Here is a 27,495-nt window from a genome sequence, read left to right on the forward strand (position 1 = left end):
AAAAACATCAACACTATAAGGAGTGTTCACTCCTTTGATTCAGTTCCTGTCATATTATCTTTTCATTATGTCCCAGTCATGTTCACTGAAAATGCTGCTTGCTAGTTGTTTGGGAATTAAATCAGACATTTGAGAAATATATCTGCAGTGTGATAGGTGTCACTCTAACTGTATTTATTTTAAAAAAAGTTTAATATAACATTTCCATAAACTCTTTCAATGCAAAAATAAAGTCAAAAATTCTAATAGAAATCCTTCAACCACACATGAATAGAGCTGTGAAATAGTCCCTAAACTTCACTTTAGTTCTTTACTACAGTTGCCCTCAAAGTGGGATCCAGGGTCCCCCCATAATTAACACAATGACAGAATGTATGACCATTTTGGTCATGGGTTTCATATAGTTCTATAATAAAACGTCTAAAGCAAAAGCCTCATCAGATGGGGGACCCTGGTCTCATTTCTATCAGTTTACCACTTTTGTATTATTCCAGACAAAACATTCCCATGTGAGCACTTTATTTTGAAAGTGATAACAGGAAGATGTGTATTAGTGAACGTGCCCGGCTTCAGCTGTGGGTCGCTCAGTGTTGACAGCAGGGCAGCATGAGACACTTCTCTGCGCGGATCATGCAAGCATGGAGATATATGAAGGAAAAGTCGGTTTGACAGCTCACTCAAAGCAAAGGTGAGCAACAGCTCTCTGTTTTTCTCTCTGTTAAATACTTTTAATAGTGCAAGCGTCACTTATTGCAGTGGCTGTATGAAACTTCATTTGAATGTGGTCGTGTGAAATGAGGAGATGATGCAGTTTTACCGTTATGTGAAAGAACTATGGCGATGCAACGGTCAATAAAATAATGATACTAAGGCCATATATAATAACTACTAATACTAAATAACACAAGAAAAGTTAATTGACTGTAAGAATATTATAGGAAATGTGTAGTGAAAGCATAGAACAAAGTGCAACACAACATTCAGTGCGTTAGGATATCTACAAATTCACAGTTGAGCCCCCAAGATCAGACTGAGTTGACTGAGTTGGCTTATCACCACAAAACCACTGACTGCCACAGACAAACTATAACTGTGTTTTTTCTGATGGTGTTGTAAAGTATATCATAGAGGATGAATGCAGGTTGAGGGAAGGTCACACCCTGAGCTGGCTTGTTGCCTGCTTCTACAGTTGCAATTCTAAGTAGCATATGAATAGAAATAGAAATAGAATAGAATAGAGTGGCAGTGAAATTCTCTGCACATGCTTTGAAACACAGCAGATGGCCGATGAGTCCTTGGCCAACAAAAACATAAGCCCACAGTAAGTCAACATAGAGTTAAAAGTGACTGATATGTGACCGTAAAGACTGGCATATTGCAGTGGTTTAGTCATTTACCGGCAGCTTATAGTGTTTCCTGTCATTAGCATCGTTTGAGGTTCAGTCACCTGTAATGAGTTTGTAATACAGCAGCTCTTAATGCAGGTGTGTTTGAAGAGTTTGAGTTTTTGTGTAAACTTAGATGCAATATTTTAGAAAATGTAGATAAATGAAACCTAAATATTAATGACCATTGAAACCATTTAAAATGATACACAATCAAAAAGATGCTAAAACTTAACTCACTTCAGACTCATGCAGTTTGATGAACAAACCAAAAAGTGGAAATCAAACAAGGAAGCTTGATTCCACTGGCAGAGTATCTCTTCTATTTGACATCCAGTTTTTTGACATCCTTTTTGCGATTAACGATATTATCCCAACAATCATCAAAATATGCTTAAAACTCTTAAAATGGTACTAAAACATACTTGAATGACTTTACCTTATATTTTGTTAAGAAACTCATTTTTATTGCATCATAGGACACATATCTTTTTTTTTTGTGAACATCCTTTTTAGTGAAAAACAAACAAGGACAGATTCAGACTCTCTTGTCAACACCCAGTAGATAATCACAATGAGAGAAAAAAAAAATCCATTAATAAAAAGAATCTAGCTATCCAGCTGAGATCCAAGCATTCACAATCTGTGCCTTCAGCCATGGTGCCAAATGACTGGAAAGATGCAGGCTCTCCCATTGTGGCAAATGTCAATTCAAAATAATTCAGGAAATCAATAGGACTGAACATTAATGAGCTAGACAGCTTTTTCAAGACACTCATGAGGATAGTCATGCTCATGTGAGGATATTCGTGATTATCCCAATAATGGAAATTCACCACAGTTAAAATATCTTGAGTGTTTTATCCTGATTTAAGGTAAAATCTTATATCCTCTCGTCCCTAGCTACCATATACCTGTTCCCAGTAAGCTGGATGCACTGACAAGTGATTTGTTATTTTCTCCAAGAATTTGCATTTCTCCTGGCTAATTTTCATTAACTTTTACATGTATGCACTTAAGCGGTCACTAGTGAACTCTGCGGAGTTGTGCTCCCTCACAGGTAATTTCATTTTTCTTGCTGTACTACATCCAACAAGCAACATGAAACACTATACTGTTTATTTGTATATCTATTCTTTATTACATTATACATTTCTGTATATCCATTCTGTATATCCCCCCCACACCCAGCCATGTACTTGCCTCTGCAAGATTTGGTAGGCAGCTTTTATTTCACCAGCACAGGCTATTTCCATGTGTGCTTTGTGTATTTTGATCTATAATTGGCTCCATTGGAGTGGAGTGTCTACAGGAATACCCTTGAGTCCCTCCACCTTCTGTTGCCAAGTTGTGATCCTCACACCCAAGACATTGATCTCAGACCAGCACCTTACTTGACTTTTGAGTTCCTTAGAATGATTCCTAGACTCTGCAGTCTGACCATGCATCTGTCCATGGGAAACTGTCACCCTTACCCACCCCTCCAGTGTCCCAGTGTGTCTTTGGCTGGAACAGCCTGCTCTTGCCAGGCAGCTATCAGTGTATTAATAGGTGTTTTAGCTGCTACTTTGGTCCCAATCCCCCACTCGCTCCCCCGTCCTCCCCTCTTTCATAACACAAACAAGCCAACAAGTCCCCCCCTCCAAGTACCTGAAAAAAACTTGTTCTTATTTTAGGCTTAGTGGAGGATAACTGGCATGTCAGGGTTGTATGCTGTATGTAAATAATAGTTGCAGGGGCTGTAGGGGCAAAGATTTCTTGTCATTTTGCATGATAGCAAATGATAAGACTCCACTAGAATTGCAATAGACCAAATACAAGTTGCACATTGAGGATTTAAAGCCAGAACTCTCATCACATGTTTGTGTTAATGGTATTAATGAACAATACCAACCTCTCCATGTTCATTTTATGTTATAAAGCTATAAATATTCGTACTTGAGTGCTCCCTTAAGGTATTCAAGACTGCTTTAATAATGAAAACCATCGTACTGATGAAAAGTTTTTTGTGATTGTGTTTATTTGTGTAAGTTGAGAAAGAGAGCTAGAGACGAAAAAGACAGAATTTGTTTACTCTCAGGGGAAAACTAAGGAAAGACCTCAGTGATGTGAAATGAGAAATGGGATAGTAAAAGAAACAGAGTAGATGCTTCAGTGGTGAATGTGGTGTCAGGCTGACCATATCTTAGAACTGTGTCAGGGCATGCTGGCTCCCACACTGATTGATAGGTAGGGGAGACCTGACATGGTTACTGTTGTGTTGGTGATGAACTTCTTCTCTCTCAGCACAGCCTACAGGCATTGGCAGTCAGGTGGGAAAGCTTGCGTTGGTTGGATAGAGGAGTTAAGGATATGGGAAGGTGGTCATGTCTTGGGAAGAGTGCCTCAGTCTATTCTCTGTTGTAAACTGCCTGTTCTACATTTACAGCCCCAGGGACAAAACATGCAAATAGAAAAAAAAAAAAGACACAGCATGGCATAGCTCCAAGATGGAGGAGCTATTTTGGGGTCCAGCTATGGGAAAATAACCAAGTCCGTCATCACTCATACATGGACAGCTTGGTTGCTGTAAATCCTGGTGCTGCTAGTGTGCTGGCTCTCGTAAGTTATTTACAGGCTCAGACAGTGTTAAGAGTCTACTTTCCACAGAAGTTCACCAGAAACACTGTGGGCTGGACAGAAAATGTGCAATCACTCATGGTGGAAAATGGGTATGGAGCCCCAGACCGTGAGGCAGGATGTACAGAAAAGTAACAATATATTGTGTGCAGATCAACTCATATACCAAAGTTTAACTTTGAGACTGCATTCAAAACATTTGTTCTTTAAAAGCGCAGTGCATCCCTCTTTTCAGTCACCCCCTGCCTGCAGGTTCAAGCACCCTGTAACTGAACCTGCTTGTGGTCATTGCATAACAGACTGGTTGTTGGTTCTCACTGTGCTACATAGTTGGTTAGAACTCTCTGTTTGTTTTATATCTGTGTTGTATTTCAAAGCAGTTGCTCTTAAAAACGCATTATTAAATATTTTCAATATTTACATGGATTCAGTTACAAATATGTGTAATGTGAAAGGGGTCGACCATCATGATGAACCTACAGAGAATTATCACCCAACTTTCTAGGACATTTTTAGCCTCTTTCACCTCATGGCTTACAGCACATGTGCTGTATGAGTCTCGTGGCTCTCGTCAACCCTTTTTCCAGTAGTAATAGGCAGCTGATTTAGCGAAAAAGCAATGTTTATTCTGTGCGTACAACCGAGTGCAACACCATGATCTCTTCTGAGGTGAGACTGTCCGAACACTTGCACCTCAAGTCAAGTCAAGTTAAACAACAAAATATGTTGTTGGTTCATGCACTCCAGTATGACACATTAAGATAAGTGTTCTGATCTGACGCTCCTTATCGGAAAAAAAATGTTTAATGTGACAATGCTATGGTTTAGGTTTGCTTAGGTTTAGCCACAAAAAGGACTTGGTTAAGTTTAGGGCAAGATAATGGTCTGGGTTAGAATAAGTACTTTGTTAAAGTTAGCAGACCTTCTTCTTTATTAGGGGACGATCATGGTCATGGTGAAATAAAGAAAACAATGTTGACTCATGGTTGTGAAACAGGAAATGAACAGCCGCCCTATTTCCTTTTTTTTCTCTCATAAATATGGCCACTAGACAGCCTTGTCACTTGAATCTACAGATATTGTTATTATCCCCATTTCTGCAATTCATTATGTCTAGACCACAAAGAAATATAAAAGAGCATTTGAAACTGGTACAAGCTATTTTAGACAATTTCAGATGACAATTTGTACAAACTAGTTTGTTCACGTATACTGAAACCTTAGATATCACAAGTTCATAAAGACATAACAGTGCTGTTTATCTACTTCCTTTAGTTTTGTCTTCTCCCTATTGGCCATTAATGCAGCTTAACAAGCCATGATGTTAACATAATTAATGGAGTAATGAGAATCTAGAGCTCAGGTCAGACAAAATGTTGAAATAATTTTGTAGCGTCGAGAAAGAATCCAAAGTCCACACAGCTTTGGGTCTATGGATGACTTGACTTTCATCCTGCAGGTCATTTTTTCCTTTGCTGCCTGACATGATAGAGAGACGACTTCAAGCAAACCATATCCAGATGCCTGTAAACTTCTCCCTCTAAGCACTAGCAGAGGTTTGCACTGTGCTACGCACTATATGGTGTCTGTTGTGTCAACTGGTATCTTCACATCTAGTCATGTGCGGTCACACTGGCTTTCCTGATTATTTTTCTAGTGCTGAAAGCCACCAGAGATAAAGGAGGCCATATTTTACTTCGCTTTATGTCTAAGCATAACCTGTAGTATTATTGTATGATATGTTGTGATTCTTGCTTGCAGACCTTTCTCACAGCAGATGTTTTGATGCGTGAAACATCCTTAACAATCGCTGAATTCCATTTGCTGTTATGTCAAGTCAAAATGTCTGCTTTGAGAATTGTCTATTTTACAGCACTTATTCTCCATCAGTTATCACGTAGACTTTGAAAATATGATGACATCTGTAGCCGCAAAACAAGATTTTAACTTGAAGTTTGAAAGATAGGTGCTTATTTAGTTTCATGTTGATGTCTTTTGAGCATCAGAAACTTTTGGGCGATCTTACTCTATTTCAGTGCTGGTGATTGCTATGATTTCTGTGACTTTGATGCAGACAGTCCGCAGCACCATCTTTAGAATTAAGATTTTTGACTTGATTTGGTGATAATGAAATTCCTCACCTTTCAATGTCTAACAGAGACTTTGTGTTTTTGCATTAAAAAGCTATAAGAATGTTCACCGTGTCCCCTCAATATGAAAGCCCCTCCCATGTCCCTTTGTATACTCATAACAATGGCTTATTTTTAACCTGTTGGGCTGTTTAGAAGAGGAGAGGGGAGTGAAGAGAGGAAGTGGTTGCAGGATGACAGAGGAAGATAATAGCGTCCTCCTCAACCTTTATCCTTCCTCTGCCTCGTCTCACATACAGACATACATACACACACTCTCCTGGGGTTTGTGTTGCTTCTCCGCGGTTCTCCGGATCCCCTGCTGGAATATAAATAAGTAGGAATAATGTGTGAGCAGATACACACAGACATGCACCAACAGACACACACACACTTATCTGGTCCCTGGTATAGCTACAAGAAGGAGCTCTGACAGTTTGACCTATAAGACGGTCAACTGGAGCAGCTTATTAGGAGGAACCAGAGAAAACTATAACATTGGAAATTCAGTCCTTAATCTTACACAGACTCTGATGAACTAAATGAAAAACATGTCACACAGTGAGTATTTTTCACAGACTCAGTAAAGAAAGATGTAACTGAATAAGCTCATATAATTGTATTTAGCTGCTTTCTCATCAGAAATTTAAGATGAAATTAACATTGAAAGGGAGATGGAGGAACAAACATCTGAATGAGGTGAATTTATAGTATACAGTGGTGGATTACAAGTATAATTACTTAAGTACTGTACTTGATCATTTACATTTACTTCTACTCTACTTTATTTCACAGGGAAATGTTATACATTTCCATTTATTTGATAACTATAGTAGCTAGTTACTTTTCAGATTTTACATTAAAAAACAGGATAAGGTTATATAATATACCACAAATTGTTAAAGATTAATTAGCCAAACTAACCTTTTTGGCTGGTGTCCCATTATGAAAAAAGCAGTGTCTAGTTTATTTGAAACATAATAAAGCCCCCCCCCCCTTTATTGCACCCCTAATAGTATACATTGTAGTTTGATAATTGATTTATCACTTTAGTAATTTTTCAAGCAAAAACGCCAAATATTTTCTTTTCATATGCAAATCGAATATATATCTATCAGTTTTGAACCGTTGGTCGGCCAAAACAAGCAATTTGACGACAATGATGATGATGATTTTTCACTATTTTCTGGCATACTGTAGAATGAATGATTTATAGATTAATTGAGAGAATAATCGGCAGATTAATGGATAATGAAAGTAATTGTTGGAGCTTGTGGTTGCAGTTCTGTTGAAACATAATGTACTTTTCCTCACAGCAACGGCTATTTACCATATCATAATAAATGCCTGGAGATTATAATTTACCAAATCTTTCACTGCATCACCATTCAAACAGACTAAGTAATGCACTGTTTCTCAGACTTGATCAGCTCTGGAGAAATTGGCTGTGTATATTTAGTCCCTCTGGTTTCAGCCTGGTGTTATGTTTCTGGTATTTTATCTTATCTCTGTTGAACACTCCCATCTGTAGCGCCACACTCTGTAGTTGTTCTTTGAGTGGTGTTTGTTTTTGGTATCTTAAAAGAACATAATCTTTTTCTCTCTTGCAGCAGATGAATTCCAGTTAGTTGTTTGCTGTAAAGGTTGTCCTTTTAAGCTTCACTGTATTTATTTGTTTTTTCAGTGTAGCTTTTTATTATGTTCCTCTTTAAGCATGTGTTATATCCTTGGTTCTTTGAGAGAGTGTGTCTGGATTTTCTCAAATTAATTGCAATACTTCCCAAAAGCAATCACTGCATGTGTTAAGACAAATGTACATTTCTCAATGGTAACATATGCATTAATAGTTTATTTTTAGTAATAAAGGCTGTCTTTTAAATTACTGCTGCTCATACCTCAGGCAGTAATGACCTCAGGGGTCGGAACAAAACTCTGTTTTACGTCACACAACATCTGCAGTTCATTTAACTGGGTGCAAGGGCCAATAAACCTAAATCTGGTGTAGCAAAACAACAATATTTCCCATCATCCCATTTGATGACCCGTGATCCCATGAGAGCAGTGTTACTCTCACAGCGAGGTTTAAGGATGTGGAGTGTTTCTCAAACAAATCGGATCAAGAAGATTAGGATTCAAAAAAGTATAAATGACATTAATGTACACTAAAGATAGATAGAAAATTTACTCTAAAACCATACATTTCCGTTTTTTCCCCATTCTGGCGGATTCTACGCAAACATAGATAACATAAGATATTTTTAGCAAATACAGTGAAATTTGATAAAAAGTGTTTCAATGATCTAAAACAGGTTTTTTTGTCAGCACCTTAAGATTTAGCCTAAGAGCAATCAACCATTTTGCGAAGACATTTAACATCTGCAGTAATGAGTGATATATGCAGAGATACCTACTGTACAGTATTTCTGATACCAACCAACAGTTACCTCAAAAGACCAGAATGCAAGGAGGCAATGAGGCATGCCGTCTTATGTCTCTCACATTTCCCCCCACTGGAAAGTCTTGTTCTGCTGTTACAATCACTAGTACTGTGCCCATGTACATACACTGTACATCATACTGCTAAATGATAAGTAACCATTCTTTGGATGTTGTCCAAAGGCATTCTGGGAAATGTAGGAAATTACAAATTTATTTAGAGGGAGAGGCAAGGTTGAGAGAAAGTGAAAAAATTATAGTGGGTATAGGTAAATAACTGACTGACTAACAGACTGATGATATTTAAACACTGGAAAGAGATGAAAGAGTGGAACGCCAGCCAAAGCAACATTCATGATTGTTGTTAGATATCTCCTAGTCAGGAAAGCTATTTCTAAATTATTGATATTGTTCTCCCACTTTGTTGTGTGCTGCCAGGAGTGGCTATAGTCTGTCAGACTATGTCCTAATGTGCCTCAGGATGAACTATTGAGAAGCACAGTTCCTATTTTATCAGATAAATATGTTATCACAAAATTTGTGATAACATATTGTTACCACAAATAAACATTCTTCATGTTGAACCTCATAGCTTATCAACCAATAAGAAGTAAATCCTAGAAAATATAAAATAAATCCCTCTGCATCTCACCGTCATATAGGCAAATCCGAGTCACCCTATAATACTGTTGGCATTGGCCTGTCCTGTGTATGATCTCAATAAATCGTATGAACGTTTGGCTCAGGAAATGTGTGTTTAATTTCCTCTGTCGTGGTTTGTCTCCTTTGGAATTTTTCTAAATATAAAGTAAAAGACTCCAAGGCTCAAACACTCCCTCCTCTTTCCATTACAGAGACAGACATTTAATCACTTATTAATTGTTTCAGAATTTCCTCTTCTTTGCCATAAGTCCTTGTGAAGAAGAAGTTTAGACCATTCATTTGATAATGTTTGTACACTAATTGTGAGGGTTTTTTCAGTGTTGTGTATGCTTGCAAAACTAAGGTCTGTGATTCATGCACAAAAAGGACACATTCATTAGAAACATCACTTACCTTGAGCGCTTTGGTTGCCAAGAGACGCTACTGCTGCAGCTCTTCCAGCACTCGCCATACCTCAGCGGTTGGATTCAGCACCTGGCAATAGCTTTCACAGTTTGTATAACACCGAAGACTGTAATTATAGGGGCTGATGTGGGTTTTTGAAGGCTAACTCTCATGTTAATATTTTTACGATTATAGCTACCAGTAGCTGATACCATGAGGCAATTTTGCATGTGTTTAAGTGTGACATAAAAACAAAACAAGTAATGGTGTTTCCAATTTGTTCAGATGAACTGACAGTTCAATAACTGATTTTTGTCTGACACTTTCCTTTCTATTCTATTGTTTCATTATGAGTTTTGTGTCTCCTACACGTGGTGTACTGCTCAGTGATGTTTCTGCAGCTGTTACCAGAAAAACAAACCAAACATTCCAGTTTGATAATGACCGCTCTCAGACATTTAAACATCATACTGTAGATAGAAATCAGGACTCCTTTAAAGGAATACACTAAGCTACTAGGAGATCAACCAACTAATATAGACAAAAGAATTACTCATGCTTTACTTGTAGATCATTGGCTATGGTGCTATTATACTTAAATAGTAATAAAAGAATAATTAACCAGAAAGTTAACTGGTAGTATCTCCAACACAACTAAATGATGTGTTGGGGATTTGTAAAACGATTAACAGAAAATGTAAGAGAAAATACTACAAACCATTCCCTGTTTGCAAAATACGTTATACATTTTTCTTATTGTCGACAAATTCCATGAAAAGACCAAAACCTGTGTTGAGAGTTTGTCTCTCAATACTCTCCGTTTTCCTCAGCCTGTCTGTGGCTCTCAGCCCCAAGTTCATTCCCACTCAAGTCTTTAAAAGCAAGTTACAAATATATATACTTTCACTTTTCACTTTTAAAAAAGGCAAAGTAATTTCCTAAAACAGCTGGGCACTGTCATTATCAACGTTACTCAAACAGGAGTAAATACTGCATTTTTTGGGGACTATTTTCAGTGGCGGATTAATATGCATTTGGTGCTCTGGAGAGTATTTCCAGCAGCAGGGCTATGTATGGTTGACATAAAATAAACTATAGTGCCCATGCTCATCAGAATGAAGAATCATGCTTGTTTGATGTGTTTTTATAGTTATTGGACAACAATGGAGATCTATGGTAGAGAGGAATAAGCCACACCAGACAATACTTAACATTTCTTGATATTAAGAAAAATATTGAAGATCATTGGACCTATACTTTAAAGTAATCCTGGATATATCAGCTGATTTCTTATTATACTGGCTACAGAAGAAAGACAGAAACAACAGCCGTATGGGTAATTGACTCATGAGTGATTTTGGTGTTTTTGTCTTCAACACTTTCCAGAGCTGAGCTCACCAACAAGACAATCTCCCAGAATCCTGATATATTCCTAGAGGTTCTGGGCAGCATAAAGGACACATACAGACTCAACAGGAGACTGAGGGAATGAGATAGAGGTTGACAGACAACGGCATAGGAGAGAAAAAAACAGAGGAGAAGAGTTTGTGCATTTTAAAATGTGTGTGTCTGCATCCTCTCCACTTGATATTGTCAGTGTTTTATGCTCCCGATCACCTGGATGAATAATTCGAGGTGATGACCCTGGACAAAATAAAAGACAAACAGACAGGGACAAAGGAAGTGACAAATGTATCAGCCTTTTGTAACCAGAAAACAAAGACAGACCAAACTGCTTGGCTGCAGTTCATAGATAGATTGTACACAGTGTCCATTGGTGACAATGGTATTACAGCGAGCACTGCCAAGGTATTCTAATGTGTGAGTTTGTGTGTCCTTGAATTTACAAAGTCCTAATCGAGAACAATACATTGCTCAAGGCAAATGTGTACATAACAGATAGAAAGGCATTCATTGTTTGGTTCCTATTGAATGGAAATTGTAATTATAAATGAATGTTTGTGGGTGTTTGTGTGTGTCTCTGTGTAAGGTTGTCGTCTACAGAAATTCAAATTGCAGTCCAAGGGAAAAGAGGTCAGCAATTTGTGCTAAGCACCAAAGATGGGAACACATATACAAAATGTTGATGACTTGTGGATTAGCTTAGCTTTTACCTGGATTCATACATGTGTTTTGGTGTTGTGTTACAAGTCACAGAAGGGTTGTGTTGTCTTTCGCTGGAAGGAAATGATTTAAAGATCAGATCTAAGGCCTTATTGCACAAGGCAGGGTCCAGGTTGAGGGTGATATATGTGCTGGTTTGGCTTGTTGTAGTGTTAAGTTCAGATGACAGACAGTACAAATATGGCTCAGCATACTATGCCAGGTTTGTGATTTCTGATACAGTGGATTTAGAATAGCATTAATGCATTGTATACATATGAATCAAGTGTGTGTGTGTGAGAGAGAGAGAGAAAGAAAGAGGGAGAGACAGAAAGCCAAATGTGAAATGTCTATGCTGACACTTAATATTAGTAGTCGAGGTAGTCTAATGCCAAGGGGCATTACATATCAGATCTGTCAGCAAGAGCAGCAAGAGTAACAACTTTCTGGTTCTCTGACACAGAAACTTGGTCACTTTATCACTTCTGTCAGTTACTTTAAGAGATCCATTCAGGCAGTCCATTGTACATGGTTAGAAGGTTGGATTTGGTGAAGAAGGCTGTGCTTTTTGCGAATCCAAACAGCATAACAATTGAACTGCATTATACAGAATTAAGAGATAACTATAAACATATATGAACATTAGGTCTTTATTTTATTTGCATCTACCATACTAAGATCTTTATTCAATTTGTTGTATATGTTTTGTATCAATTCTTCATTGCCCTCAGCTTTGGTAAGAATATTGTATACAGCACCTACTTATCATCTCTTTTTATCCCTTTTATTTAGAATTTCCCCTATCTCAGTTGAAACTCTATTTGTGAGGTGAAGTTTTCTGTTACCCAGTTTTTCAATTACATATACTTAAAAATTCTATGTCTTTTATATATTCATATTTATTCTTTAGTTCCTGAAGTGAAGGTACCGAGGTATCATTTTTAATTTTCAGATGATTATATAGTAATTAAAACATACTTGCACTTATTATATTCCATTTCTGCCAAGTCCGTTCCACTAGATGCCACTAACTCCTATACATTGCACTTTTAAGGGAAAGAATTCCATTTGTAAATATATATGTGCCTTTTTTAGACTGTTTTTATCATATTAATGAACTTCACTGGAAAATCATAAACCTCTAGCACTTTATACAGATAAGGCCATTCAAGTCGGTCGAAAACTTTTTCTGCGTCAACCGTCATTAGTGTTAAATCTTTCTTATACTTCTTTGCATACTATATTAAAGACAGACACATTCTAATATTGTTTTTTGATCTCTGTTTTGTATAAACATGTTTTGATTGTGATGGATAATATTGGTAAGACTTGTGCTAGTCTGTTATTTATGGCTTTAGTAATATTTTTTTTATCAGAGTTGATTAAACTAATCACAATCTCTGCCTGGCTTCGGTATTACAGAAATAGTTGCTTGGTACATTGTTTGTGGCAGTGTGTGATTTCTTTGGGGGCAGAATTTATGACTTCTATAAAAAGAGGATTTATGCTTGACCAAAATGATGGAGCTTTTTTTTTAAAGGAAAATTATTAATAGAAAATGAGTTCTGCACAGGTATGGTCCTTATTAAGTTCCTTTTTTGCTCCACTGATAAGAATTTCCAATTAAGTTATTTTAAGAAAGGGAAGAGAGTCATGTTCTTTTATTTTTGATGTATATAGGTTCTCAAAAAAATTCTGAAATATAATTAAGTTTGTTGGAGTTATGTCTAAAGTCATTAGCTTTCTTGAGTAATAAGCTGTCCAGTTTTCATTTTAATTCCTGTAAATTGGTTAATGTTTTGCTATTGACATCTTGTGTTTTTTCGAAAACATTTATGTGTTCCCTCAGTTTATTTATTACATTATCGTACTCTGCTTTCCCCTTTGCTCCCTCTTATGTATGTCTTGAATGCATCCCAAAATATACCTTTTTCTGGCCTGCTCTGAGCGTCTACCCCACCTACAATGGTTTGGATAAATAAATCAATATGTTTCAAAAATTCAGTATCCATTAAATATTTCCTATTCATTCTCCATATCCTATGAGGCAATGTATTTTGTTTTGGGGATATAATGTATATAACCATAGCATGATCCAATATCATAATGTTGTTAATTTTACCTGATAGTACTCTGCCCAGGCCTGTCTTAGATATAAATAAGTAATCTGTTTGACTATAACTATTTTGAGGGTGTGAAAAATATGTGTTATCTATTGTATTATCATGTAAAGTTCTCCATATCCTGCAGTTCATTTACAGAGAGAAATTTTTTTGGTGGATTGATTTTCCTGTTTTTGGTTGAGCTATCATAAGAACTTAATATGTTTTTTAGGTCTCCTCTTAATATGATCATCCCTGTTGTACTTTAAAAAGACATCTGAGGTGGGAGATTTGTGGACATTAATAATGGTGTAGAGTTCTCCAAACACTTCACATTTAACTATTAGGAATCTGCCATAGATATCTACGTGTTGTGAGACAATGGTATCCTCTCGTTAATTAGTATTTCCACAGCCCTACTCCTAGAGGTAAATGCCACTTCAAAGGCCTCCTCCACCCATTGCCTCTGAATGTATTCTATCTGCCCTGCTTTGAAGTGAAGTTCCTGTAGAAAAACAATGTCAGAGGACAGTTTCCCCAAATGATATACGATTTTAATTTTTTTTTATGCCTTCCCGTAATCCATTCACATTCCAGGTTGCACCTTGGAAAGTAATCAGAAGAGTTTGTACAGGATTTTTATAAGACATATTCTATATCAGAATAAAGGGTGGTAGCTTATTAGAGATAGAGCTGCAGAAATCACACTAGCTGGAAACAAGAGGCACTGATTTTTGTTGGGAAACAAAAAAGGAATATATCATGTGATTTTGTTTTTTGTTTTTGGTTTAAAATGAAAAAAGGAAAAACCCCTGTGACTTCTGTTTCTGGTTTCAAACACAAAAACAAATTGGCTTGATGTCCGAAGACCTGCTCAATATTCAATCCAAAAATCCAAAATGATGATACCTGGACCAAGAAGTACCTACACTTCAGAAATGGAAAAAAATGATGAAATATTACTTTTTACTATTACAATTTCATAACATATGGAGCTCAATTTACAAAGCTCTGTAGATCGAGTGTAGCTGCAAATCACCCAGCATCCATAAATTTTAAGGTACCATGTGTTTCATCTTTATCTTGTTCTGTTTTATTGTGTATATGTGTGTGTGATAAGTATATATATGTTTGTGCATGTGGGGATGCAATATTCAGACCTTTACTCACTCAATAGAAAAAAAAAAGAACATTAGATCTTAGCAGAGTCAGCAATACCATAACCTTTTTTGGGGTGGTGGAGGAAGCTGCAGCACCAAGCGGTATTAAAGGAATGGTTCAACATGTTGGGAAATACATTTATTTGCGTTTTTGTGAAGAGTTAGATGAGAAGATCAATAAGCATTAAATGTGAAGGTACAGCCACCAGCTGGTTTGCTGGAAACACTTCACTTGGCTCTGTGTGAAGGTAACAAAGTCCACCAAACAGCACTCCGAAGGGTTGATTTACGCTTGATTAGATCTAGTTAAAACAGACAGGCTGTCCTGGAAGGCATTTATAAGTCTTGCACTTCGTTGTTCACCTGAAGTGACAGAAGTAAGTAATGTCATGAATGAAAAAAGAGAGATAGAGCTTCCACTCTAACCCTCTTCTACCTGCCTAACTTCCTCCTGGATGGGTGGAGCCTTAGAATCTACGTAGGCAGCCAGCTCACCTGTGGCAAACCCTCTGGCAACAAAGAAGCTGACTGACCTCATGTGGATGCCTCATCCCTCAGTAGTTTGATCTGTGTATAATATGATATGTGAAATTACTTTGTCTGGAGGTTTAAAATGCAGTGATCACTTTACTAGCTTATTTGTTATTTGCGGTATTAATTAAGTTTCAGTAGTGGTTAAGTTATTGTCTCATTCCTATGTTTAGATAACACTTGTGTTTTAAATTAAACCATCATTGTTGGATTATCAATTTATTGGAATTAGGAATTATGATGTCTAGATTAATATGTTATGCTTTTCTTCTGTTGCCAGACAAACCAGTTTTCTTATTAAAAGAATGGACTGGAACCCCTCAGGCTTTACTCATCTGTCCTAACAGACAAGCCATTGAGTTGATTGGTATTCCTGGAGCCAGACTATCCTCAGGATATCAGGATTCAAGCAAAATATTCTTCAGTTAAATTGAATTATGCAAATTAGCAAAAAAAAAAAAATAAGCTAATTTCTGTTAGAAAGAAAAGAGAACAACAGAATCAGCAAAAATGTAGCCAATGTTCCCGCTCCATGGTGGAGGTAATGACACTATTCAGCTTTGAAAGAACACTCTGGTATTTCAGGAAATGTACTTCATAAAGTAGCTGGAAAAATCACAGGTGCAGTTGATAACATTACATGTTAACTATCCACATACAACATGTACATCAGTGGCGGCTGGTGACTCAAAAAATTGGGGAGCACAGGAGGACAACCAACATGGAATCTTACAACAAACGGCATCAAACTATATCATTGTCCCCCACCTGATAAAATTGGAGGGGTGGGGGCAATTTTATGTGCCAATAAATCAATTTGCTTTGAAAAACAAAAACTCCTGTGTGAGTGGTGTAAAGGCTGCTTCTCTCAGATTTATAGTATTGTTCTATTGTGACAACAGATTTATGTTCTCATCAAAAACAGACAAGATATCACATGATTTACACATGTTTCCTATGTATTCTCTTAGTGTACAGAAATATATAAAGTACCACAAAGCTTATAATGTGATACAGGAACAGATCAGTGCTGAATACTAAAAAGATTGAATACTAAAAATATTCACAGACTTAAAAGTGTAGGTTCACATCAGAAAGTATTAATGCATGTATCAAATACATGACTTACACACTCTTATCTATGTGCACAACATACAAAATATAGTCTACAAAGCTGACATGTTAACAGTAGGGGTGCAACGGATCACAAAACTCACAGTTCGGATCGTATCACAGATTTGAGTCATGGATTGGATCATTTTTAGGATCAGCAAAAAAAAAAAGAAGAGGGAGACAAATAAAACTTTGTTTTCCATTTATTCTGTAACACACTTACGGCAAGGAACAGCAAGGAACTCTTGCCTGTGGTCTTAAATGAAAACAACATTTAAGATGTCCAATGTTTAAATAAAATATAGAATATAGAATTAATATATAGAATATTCAATGCTCAATTATTGCAATATGAGGCACGATACCTTCCTCTTTTAAACACAGTAGTGAATGAAACAGTCTGTGTCCACATCATAAAAACTTGATGATAACTTAGAAACATGAACACGCGTCTTGTCCTGCAGCTTGTTGAACAAGCCACAAAACTAACATTCAGCGGGGAAAAGTCAGTTAGCAGCTACATAGGTAATTAGCTGCTCAGCTGCAGCACATTACACAGCAGGTAAACATACCTGCAACTGTCACTTCGGACCAAGCGGCAACCTCTGGGGCTGTAAAATGAGGCCAATGTGGAAGTGCCAGAAACTGCAGTTCCTTGAATGGCCACTTGAGGCTGGCTCCAAAAGAGAGTCATTCCCCATAGACCCCCATGTTAAAATGCCCAACTTTACAGCAGAAATAAACATGTTTACAGCCTGGTACAAAAAATGGTTTTGGTCTCTATAACTAATTTCTCCTTTCATGACAACTGTACGAGTGGTGAATTTTTTATAACTCACACGTTTAAATTTTATTAAGCCATAAAGTTATGCATAATGAGTGACAGGTCCGCCAGCCACTAGGTGGCTTGTTTCAGCCATTCGGCCCGCCTCTTTGCCCATTTTTGATTGGCTGAAAGTTAGGCAGCGTCACACATTGCCAAGATGGCGAAGGCTGGAGCGGCTTGCTTTGAGCTTCAAAACCGCTCTTCAGAAACCAACGGGTGAAATCACGGTTACTACGTCCATATTTTTATACAATCTATGCTTCGGAACCGTTAGATGCTGGTTCAATCGTCGCTCTTCAAAATCTTTGTTAGCGACACACTGTCTGTCCATGACTTGTACTTACAGCAGTTTGTTAACTAAGTTTGTTAAGTTACTTTAAGCTTATTACTCAATATATGACTCAGATTAAAAACGAACTGTAACACCCACTACAAGTCACTAGCATAAGAAATGACAAAAAAAGGAAGTATAAATATTTTTATTACAGACAGTCAGATTTAGATTTTACATTCACCCACTTTAACTTCCTCCTAATTAACTTCCCAGCTATCACTAACAGGGCAGGGGCTGAGTTTTACTAAGACACACCAGTGCACACCGCAATCAATAAGTCCTACACACTAGGTGAGTTAACACACTCCAAATTGGCACACGTGATTATCTTCACTGCAACCGACTAACAACCACATCACACCTTAAGCCTGCCCTGACTGCGTAACTGGGATTCAACCTGAATAAAGTCACCAGGCAGATTGATGTTAAAACAAACAAACGAAAATAAGAAAAAAAGAAAACTAGTCCGCCCCAAGGGCAATACCCATATCTTTTAGCCGGCTACCAGCTCACTTGCCAGAGCAGACTAGACAGAAAAGAAACCCCCCAAAAACACAAACAAACAAATAATACAAATAAACCCACGGCAAGAGCAGCTAGTGGGCCACTGATGTTCTGCAGGAGAAAACAATATTAACAATCTTAAAAACACTTTATTGCACAAATATTAAAATATATACTAATTAAATGTCAAAAACTACATGACTGAACTTTTAAAATACCCGGTACGTCCATTTATTTTCTGACTACCAGCTGCCTTCAACCCAGCAGGGAAGCAAGTCTGAAATATACAAAAACAATAAATGTCACACAAACACACACACACAGACACACACACACACACATTCCAACCTGGCAGTATAATACACACACAAAACAGCGTTAAGCCTACCAGTCATTCCTGCACTCCTGCCTTCCCTGCATGCTAGCATGGATTGAGGTGTGCACCTCCCTCAATCCACTGGCCTGAACCAACAGTAGCAAAAACCTCCGTTCCTCCTTCAGTTAGCCTTATATCTTGTCAAACCACACTAATTAGTGCACCTCCCCTTTTTCCGCGCGGTGCCACCTGCCACAGAACTAAAGAAATTGTCACAACAAGCAGCCAGACCTCCTGCACACTCATTCACTAATCACACAACAACCACTCAATTAAAAACTGTATCAATTCCAAAAGAATGAGTGAGTCCACGCTGCTCACTGTAACTTCAACAAGCAAACTACCCACAGCACATTATATGATCTCTGCTGCATTCTGGTTAAGGAGATAAATTCACACAACAGCCACAGAAACATTTAACCATCAGAGTGACCAAAGAGACAGAGAGACAGAAGCTGTATATGACTCACATTATCTGATGTCATCTTCTTTCTATCATGGAGATGAAGTATCAATGTCATAACATCTATTTGTGGCTGTTGGTCATCTTGTTTGTTAGTTAACAGAACTTTGTGGCTGCTGGTTAACCAGTCTGATATCATTAGCAACAATGACAAACAAGCTAACTCTCCTGGTTGAACTGTACCGGTGGCGTCCCACCACTGCTGCACCGCCCAGTCCAGATCCATCCTCCCGTTAGCTTAACAACAGTCCTTAACAGTCCTTCCATGGATGTATAGCCTTCAGGGCTGCTACAACAATCTAACAGTTGTGTTGGCTAATGGAAGGAACTATCTACTGCTTGTTATCTACTGCTGCTACTGTGCCTCACAGTGGAGAGAATTGAAGATGAAATCTGGAAACTATGATTGGACCAACGTGATGTCAATATTGTATTCTGGTTGTTGATTGGTTAGGGAGGACGTCCTCCCTTGGAGTGTCATTTTACGTGTCTTGGCCAATCATAGATTAGCATGGGAAAAAATGAAGTACATTAAATCAATGTAAGAGATCCCGCCCTGCAGAGGACAGCAGGAGCCTGTCCTCCTCTGTCACCCACTCCCCCCCACTATCCCACACTGCCCCCCATCACCATTTCACACACGCTGCTCTTTCTATTCCTGCCGTGCAGGTGTCACTTTTGAAGCATTTTAAACAGAGTTTCAATAATGGATTTTTTCCAAAGAAGAGAGAAAATAATAAATTATATATACATATATATATATTTATTTATTTATTTATTTATATAATAAATAATACTGAGATTTGGTAATGGTTTATTTCAACCAAATATTCTTTTTTATACTTTGATCTCCCTCTTGCCTCTCAAAAAATAGAGGAGGATCAACCTCCTCTGCCTCTATGGACCAGCCTCCACTGATGTACATAATACAGGTTGAGTGTTGTGAAATGCACTTTTGGCAGAGCTAGGCTAGCTGTTTCCTCCGACTTCCATTGTTAACACATCAGGAGCTACAGGATTGAATGCACAGAGATGAAATAGGCCTACTGATCTCATCTTGGTAAGACAGCATAACACACAGACTTTGAAACATGTCAGTGTATTGAAGCTTTGTTTTTACTTTACCGCGACAGACTGTTAAAAATACAATCGGAGACCTCAGCAGCAGCTAGCACAATCAGGGTCAGCTTGTGTTATGTGGAAGGAAGACAAAAAAATATTTTCCGTAAGTGGAACTTTCTGTGCCTTTCCCGCATCAAAACATGAGTCACTGCAGTTACTGAAAGGTTATAAATATTAAACTCTTGAACAGTGAGAAGTTATTTACTGCAAATGTTTCAATAATTAACTTTGTGTTAGGGGTGAGTTAAAAGAGCTTACTTCCGTACAACCTTTGCACATCTCTCCCAAAATCACTGAACATTATGCATTCCTTTATGCTTTAAATACTCACTGAAACATATTTTATTCAAATGTTCTGTTTGAATTCAATCTGGGCTGTTTTGTTTTTCCCACTATAAGGGCCCTAAATTCCCTGCATGTCTTTCTATATGTGAGCAGGTACAGCAAGTAGAACAAAAGACAGAAGGAAGGAAGGAAGAAAGAAAGAAGGAAGGACAGAAAGAAAGAGAGAAAGAAAGAAAGAAAGAAAAAGAATGAAAGATAGAAAGATGTTTTTCCATATTGAGTCTATTTAAAGCACTGGTTCCCAAAACCCTCACACCACTGACGCACAACATTTCCCACATTTTTTTTTTTCCTTAACCTGTCTTCTTCACTCTTTCCCATACTTTCAACTGTCAAAATGTTTTCATTATTCTGGGGATGACAGAAGCACTTCTTGGTATGGGCTGTACTGAACTGTAACTGCTATTAACATACACACTGGCTACCAATCTTGTCTTTAACCAATTAAACCCCAACCACATTTTTCCTAGCAGTTTGACTGTATCAAACATAAATCCATTTTCAAAGCCTTGATGGCTGCACCATGACTGCACCATTTCATTAAGAAAAATTCTCAATATGCATGATCATAGCCTATACATTTGCCTAAAATAAAAATAAAACACTCTTTAAAGTTAAGTTTAACTTCTTTGCTCTTAAACAATTCCGAAGACTGTTGTTTGAACATCCAGCATTTTGTCTGAACAACATAAACTTGAAATCCAATAGAACCAATTTCATCGAGAGAGCAGCATTTCTTACCACATTTGAAACTGAGATTGTCCTTTGCCTTCATCTCCAATGTCTGATGAAGGCATGGCCATGTCAAGAAAATGCACAGTGGTACATATGACACATTTCTGCATTTTATTATACCCAGAACTAAGCATCTGATATTGTGATTGACAACAAAATGAGAAATTTTAACTGCCAAAGATATTACTTCAAGCTGATCATGAGGTCCAAACATTCAGGCACATTGTGGTTGGTTTCCTCCTTCAGGGGTAAATAAAGCCCATCATGTTTCCCATCATCAAACACTTTTTGTAGCATGTATTGGTTTTTACAGACTCTGCCACTGTCACCTCTCTCTCTTATGTCTCCTTATGCTGACTATCCCTTTCATCATTGTTGGCTCATTATAGAGGAAACACTGAAGGGAACTTGCTGCCCCTTTGCCCAAAAATAATAATAAACACACATCTGTTTCTCTGACCCTGAGTGGACAGTGGAGAGGAATGACTGCTGGAGCATGACCTTCCTGTCCTGATAGATTAGAAAATGCACATACTGTAAATAAACATACACAAGGACCCTTGTAAAGCCATTCACTCACAAATTTGTAGGGAATTTGCAGATTCCCTTCTTAATGGACCTCCATTTTGAATTTGAATATATAAGATTTTCATATTGTTTATTTAGTATGGAATTATACTGTTTACACAGTAAAATACAGTGATAAAAGCTTTTATACATTAGCTGGCTCTAAGTATTACATGTAATTACAGCATCTCACAAATTAGAGCCTTCCGTAAATTAGAGCCTCTCACATATAATCACATGATTACTCAGAAACTTTGTGTAAAACTGTCTAATAACTGCACTGTCCTTGTTCTTGTTTCCCTGTTAGAGACATGTGGAGGACCCTAACCCTCGCACTGATAGTTGCACTGGTGCTGGGCACAGAGGTCAGTACAACTGTGTGATGTAATGTAATGTAAAATTTGAATCTAACACAACAGAGATAAATTACATGTAATGTAGAGGGGTTGACTTTATTTGTAGATTAACTTTCCCGTTGTAACAGCTCTAATATACAGTATCTAAATCTTTGGACGACTACACTACCCAGGTGTCCCAGTCGGAGGATGTGGGGTCGACTGTTGAGAAGACGGTGGGGGATCAGCAGGAGAATTTCAGTAACATATCCACTGTACCAGGAAAATCCCAACACCAGATCCTGGCTGCTCAGTATGAGTGCTACCTGAAGATAATCCATGATCCACCACGTACAGATGAAGGTGATAGTATTATACCTATTGTTCCGTTTACTCACAGGTGATAAAACAAATCCAGCTGGGATTGTCATCTCCTTAATGGTATTAACACGTTTTGTTTCTGGCAAGTGTCAGACAAGACACCAATCACATTTTTAACAGTTTTAATAAAATCATTCCCTGTGCAAATGTAATCACTTACACCACAACTAAAAAAAATAAAATATAGGATATTCTTTTAAAATAAATCCATTTTCATTTTGCTTAGATAGCCTTAGATAGCACTGCTGTTGTGCTGGGATCTACAATGTAGATAGAAATAAAAAGACAGGTCAAGTATGACAAGGGTCAAGTATCTGTCAATGATCCTCATGGCAAAAAATGAAAAACACTCTTTATGAAAGCATGTTTTCAGAATAATTCATAAATGCTTTTACCACATCAGCAGGATACTTACTACAATAATCACTTGATCACATTAAAGGTTTATGTCAACTTAAAGCCACTATGTGTACATTTTTAGTCATGCTAGCAGCATGGCTCTGCAGATCGGTCGGTCCAACACTTTGGTCTAAACTGAAATACCTCAATAACTATTTGATTTCACATAAAAATATAAGTAAACTGAGAATATAAACCAAAGATAGGACTATAATGTTAACTCTGAAATGTACTGAATATACAATGTACAATGGTAATAATATACTAAAATATAGAATGTACTTTAGTGCAAATCTAGTAGTCGTATATTGCTAAAAGCTGTACGATGCATTGGCATTAAATTTGGTACTCCTCTCTTTTTTCATTGCAATAACTTTGGTGATCCTTGACTTTTCCTCTAGCACCAGAAGCAGGTACATTTTTTTTAAATGTGTCCAATACTTTGGTGCTTGACATTCCCATCGACCTCAGCTATTCTTTGTGTTTGGCACTATTTGGCTTGTATGGTAATGCTGACACGCTACAATGAGATGGTGAACATGGTAAACATTATACCATTTAGTATCACTATGACATGCAGATTTAGATATAAGCATTACTGGTTGTTCTGTCTATTACAGTATCAAGTGTGTGCACATACTAAAAGAGAGAGAGGGAGAAAAGGAGGATGTGAGTCTGAAAGAAAGGAAACTTGCCCTTTGTCTCTTTCTCAGTGCCTGTTACTCCCGCTCAGTACTGCACTGCCTTTGAAATGTTATTTTGTGCTCTGCTTCCCAACATGCCACTGTGTAACCTGGTACCGCCAGGTTTCCGTCTATTGTTGACAAGTTTTGTGAGGGCCAGCTGTGGTGAGACACTTAAAGCGCACAGTTTACCAAGTGTAGTGCACCGTTTATGTTGAATAGATAATTTATGTGATTCATTCTGTCAGGAATTTTATTAAAAATGTATAAAGGTACCCACCTTTATGATTCTCTGTTGACATGTGAGTCACTGACAGCATTACACAGTTGTTATAGTTAATGTGTTGAGTGATAATGCATTACAATACACTCAAATGTTCATTGTGCAAAAACTAAAAGAGATATATAAGTAGTCCTGAAGAAAATGCAGTCCAAACCTATTATTTCTTTGCTTTGTCAGTGACCATCATCATCATAAGTACTGTAGGTATACAGTGATATTGTCATTTACTGCATGTATAAGTCATTATAATTGAGAAAAATCATAGTTTATATAATATAGGACATCATATTTTACATTTACTAATCTAAACATGCAGTAGCTGAAACACGTGAGGAATCATCTTTGATTTGAACAGAGGAAGAACTTTGTGGTTGGTATAAGCAAGAATATTGTAGCCTCAGCAGCTGAACAGACAAACACTGTCAGCCACAGAAACTGATAACGCCAACTGAAAATGCAGGACCGTAAGAGAACATAATGTGACTTAACTCATTGCACTAGAGATGGAGACAAAAAAAACAAAAACAGAAACATTAAACCAACAGTTTTACTGCTAAGACGGTCTTTTGAAGCATGAAGCATTACCTCACTACTCACTCTGAAACTAGATGTGGAAGAAAAGGCTACATAATGCTCTTTTTCATCTCTTATTTCTCATCCAGCACTTGTTTGGGATTGTCTGATTAGCTCCTTATCAAGAGGCTCCACATGCAGTATGCACAATTACATTAAAGTCTCAGTTAAAAGACCAAGGCATGCATTTTTGAGATAGAAGGCTTCATAATTAAAACTGTTCTTTCAATATTACGGTTCCCCACAGACACACACACACACACACACACACACACACACATACTCACATCTCTAATGTGTAGTGTTGGCAAGCTCTGCAAGTTAAATGTCTACTGCCCTCTGCAGGTACGTATTGTAACCGTACGTGGGACGGCTGGCTGTGCTGGGGGGATACACCTCCAGGGACTGTCATGCAGATGTGTCCTGAATACTTTCTCGACTTTGACCCTTCTGGTGAGGCCTTAACACACACACTCACACATGTAAGAACAAGCAAACGCGCTATCACAGAGCAACACCAATGAATGGTCTCTCGATTTCTAAGTGGTAATTACAATGACCTTTTAATTGTATATTTTGTACAAAATAAAACCATAATGCCACATAAATAATTGTAAATCATAACTTTGTCCTCAACAGAGAAAGTTACTAAAGTATGTAATTCTGACGGCCAGTGGTTCCACCACCCAGAGAGCAACAGAGTCTGGACCAACTACACACAGTGTCAGATCTACACCAAAGAAAAACGCAAGGTAAACACAGTGCAGTCAAACTCTTGTGTATGGAATGTTTTCAAAGAATTTGTTCACATCAGATGTGTTTGGAACAGTTTATTCAGACTCTGGCATGTTTCCACCTTTGAATCTGATGAATCAGTTATCCTGTCTGTTGAGGCGCCAGTTTGAACTCCGAGTTGCTGATGCTTAGAGATTCCTTCACCCTGTTTCCACCTGTAGTTTGGCTCTTTTGTTTTTTGTTTTTTTAACTGAAGTCTACAGTGTGTGAACTGTGAAAGGACCAAACACAAAGTGCAACAGTGCACATTTCTTTTGGTGTGATCCAGAAATGTTATCTGAACCGACTACAGGAAACAACACCAGAAGGCTTTGTGACAGATGTTGATATCTGATAGTCAGAAGTTGCAAGTGCTTTGACAGCTGAGCATAACAAAATGAAGTGAGGACTTAGTGGCATGAACAGTGGTAGAATGTAACTTTTTACTCCACTACATTTATTTCACAGCTATAGTTACTAGTTACTTTTCAGATCAATAGTTTATATGTAAAATATATGATCTGTTTATTATATAGACATTATTAGAGATAAGATTATCCAGCAGTATGAGGAGTTAAAGTTAGTCAACATTAAAATGTTGCTTACATGTACACATCAATGAATCAGTATTAGTCTTCTAATAATATAGACATATATGATAAATATAACACTCATTTTATATAATGAGTACTTTTACTTTTGATACTTTCAGTACATTTAGCAAACAATACGTATGTACTTTACTTAAGATGATTTTGAATGCAGGACTTTTACTTGTAATTGAGTATTTTTTCATTGTGGTATCACTACTTTTACTTAAGTAAAAGATCTGAGTATTTCTTCCACTATTGGGCATGAACACTGGAGACTATAAACTAACGCTGAGTCTTTGCTTAAGTTACAGCAGAGCAATTTGAATCAGATTTCTTTGAAACCTCCAAACCATCAAAACTCTGACCAGGAAGGATCAGAGGTTAGCAAAAGAAACATTTGAAATCCATGTGAATTTAATTTACAAGCCCTGATTCACCTGTACTGGGGCATTGTCAACGCTGCTACTTTGCTGTTTTACGTTCTTGTGGTCTCGTGTCAAACATGTATGCAGTATTTACTTTTAAATTCATAACATATTTCTCATTCATTCTTGTTACATGTGGTTGCTTGTTTTTTTTTTCTTGATCAAATTTGGAGATGCCACACTTACTGTTAGGAAAATTCCTAAAACTTCTCTGAAATGTTGAAGCAGATACAGGGATTACTGCACCAGCTTTATATCATAACCAGTTTTTGATGTTTGATTAATCATTTTAATTTCATTAGAGGTGTATCAAAAAGTCTAAATCTAAATGCAGGTAATTTAGGATTTGGAGGATGGCAAAGCTCACAGCTCCGCACACAGATATTTCTGGAGTGTAAAGACTGTCTGAGTCCTTGGACATTGTTCCATGAAGTTATTTGCGGTGACATTTGGCCAACAATATAATTATTTTCTTCAGTGAATCTAAAGTCATGGCCACTCAGGAAACACTTTCTCTACTGTTTTCCCCAAAAGAGTTATATTCCCTCCACAGATGTTTTCTTTGTTCTCTTTTATGCTACAAAGAGGTGACTGTGCTTTTGATAACATATTGTATAGGGACTTTGCAAGCACTGTACCTGCTTTGCTCTGCTGGCTCGCAACTTAAATACATGAAAAGATGATGATATAACACTCATAACTATCCTGAATAACCTATGAACTTATTTATTTTAATCATGAATCAATTGTTCTTTCCCTGCAGTTTGCCATCAGTCTCTACTACTTAGCCATGGTGGGTCATGGTCTGTCTATTGTCTCCCTGATCATCTCTCTGATCATCTTCTCCTGCTTCAAGTGAGTCATGACTTTTCTTCTGTCTTCAGTCTTTGTACATATATATTCTCTATTTTTTAATTTTCTGTTTTTCCTTTAGAGAAACAGTGTGTGTATGAAGGCCTAGAAACATGTGTACGCTGCTTGTATGTAGACCAAGATATGGCAACAATGTTGACATTTTATGTCATAATCACAACTGGCGTGGTCAGTGTAATTCCTAGTAATATGATGAAGAATACTATTGTTCCTTATAAACTGTACAACAGACCAATACAACACTGGGGGTCAGTGAAGAGTTTGAATGTCTAATAATGA

The 27,495-nt window shown here is 37.4% G+C and overlaps 1 protein-coding gene across 1 annotated transcript in view; it reads left to right on the forward strand.

Annotated features, from left to right (window-relative positions):
* Positions 1 to 568: 568 nt before the first annotated feature.
* Positions 569 to 27,495, forward strand: part of calcrl2 (calcitonin receptor-like 2) — a 34,771-nt gene continuing 7,844 nt past the window's right edge. Inside the window, exons 1-6 of the mRNA XM_044351880.1 lie at positions 569 to 688; positions 22,205 to 22,262; positions 22,427 to 22,595; positions 24,897 to 25,004; positions 25,191 to 25,303; positions 27,107 to 27,198. Of these exons, the coding sequence (XP_044207815.1) occupies positions 639 to 688; positions 22,205 to 22,262; positions 22,427 to 22,595; positions 24,897 to 25,004; positions 25,191 to 25,303; positions 27,107 to 27,198 (590 nt within the window). The 5' untranslated portion in view covers positions 569 to 638. The remainder of the gene's footprint in view (positions 689 to 22,204; positions 22,263 to 22,426; positions 22,596 to 24,896; positions 25,005 to 25,190; positions 25,304 to 27,106; positions 27,199 to 27,495) is intronic.

This window comes from Thunnus albacares, chromosome 5 (genome assembly GCF_914725855.1).
Source record: "Thunnus albacares chromosome 5, fThuAlb1.1, whole genome shotgun sequence".
Lineage (NCBI taxonomy): Eukaryota > Metazoa > Chordata > Actinopteri > Scombriformes > Scombridae > Thunnus > Thunnus albacares.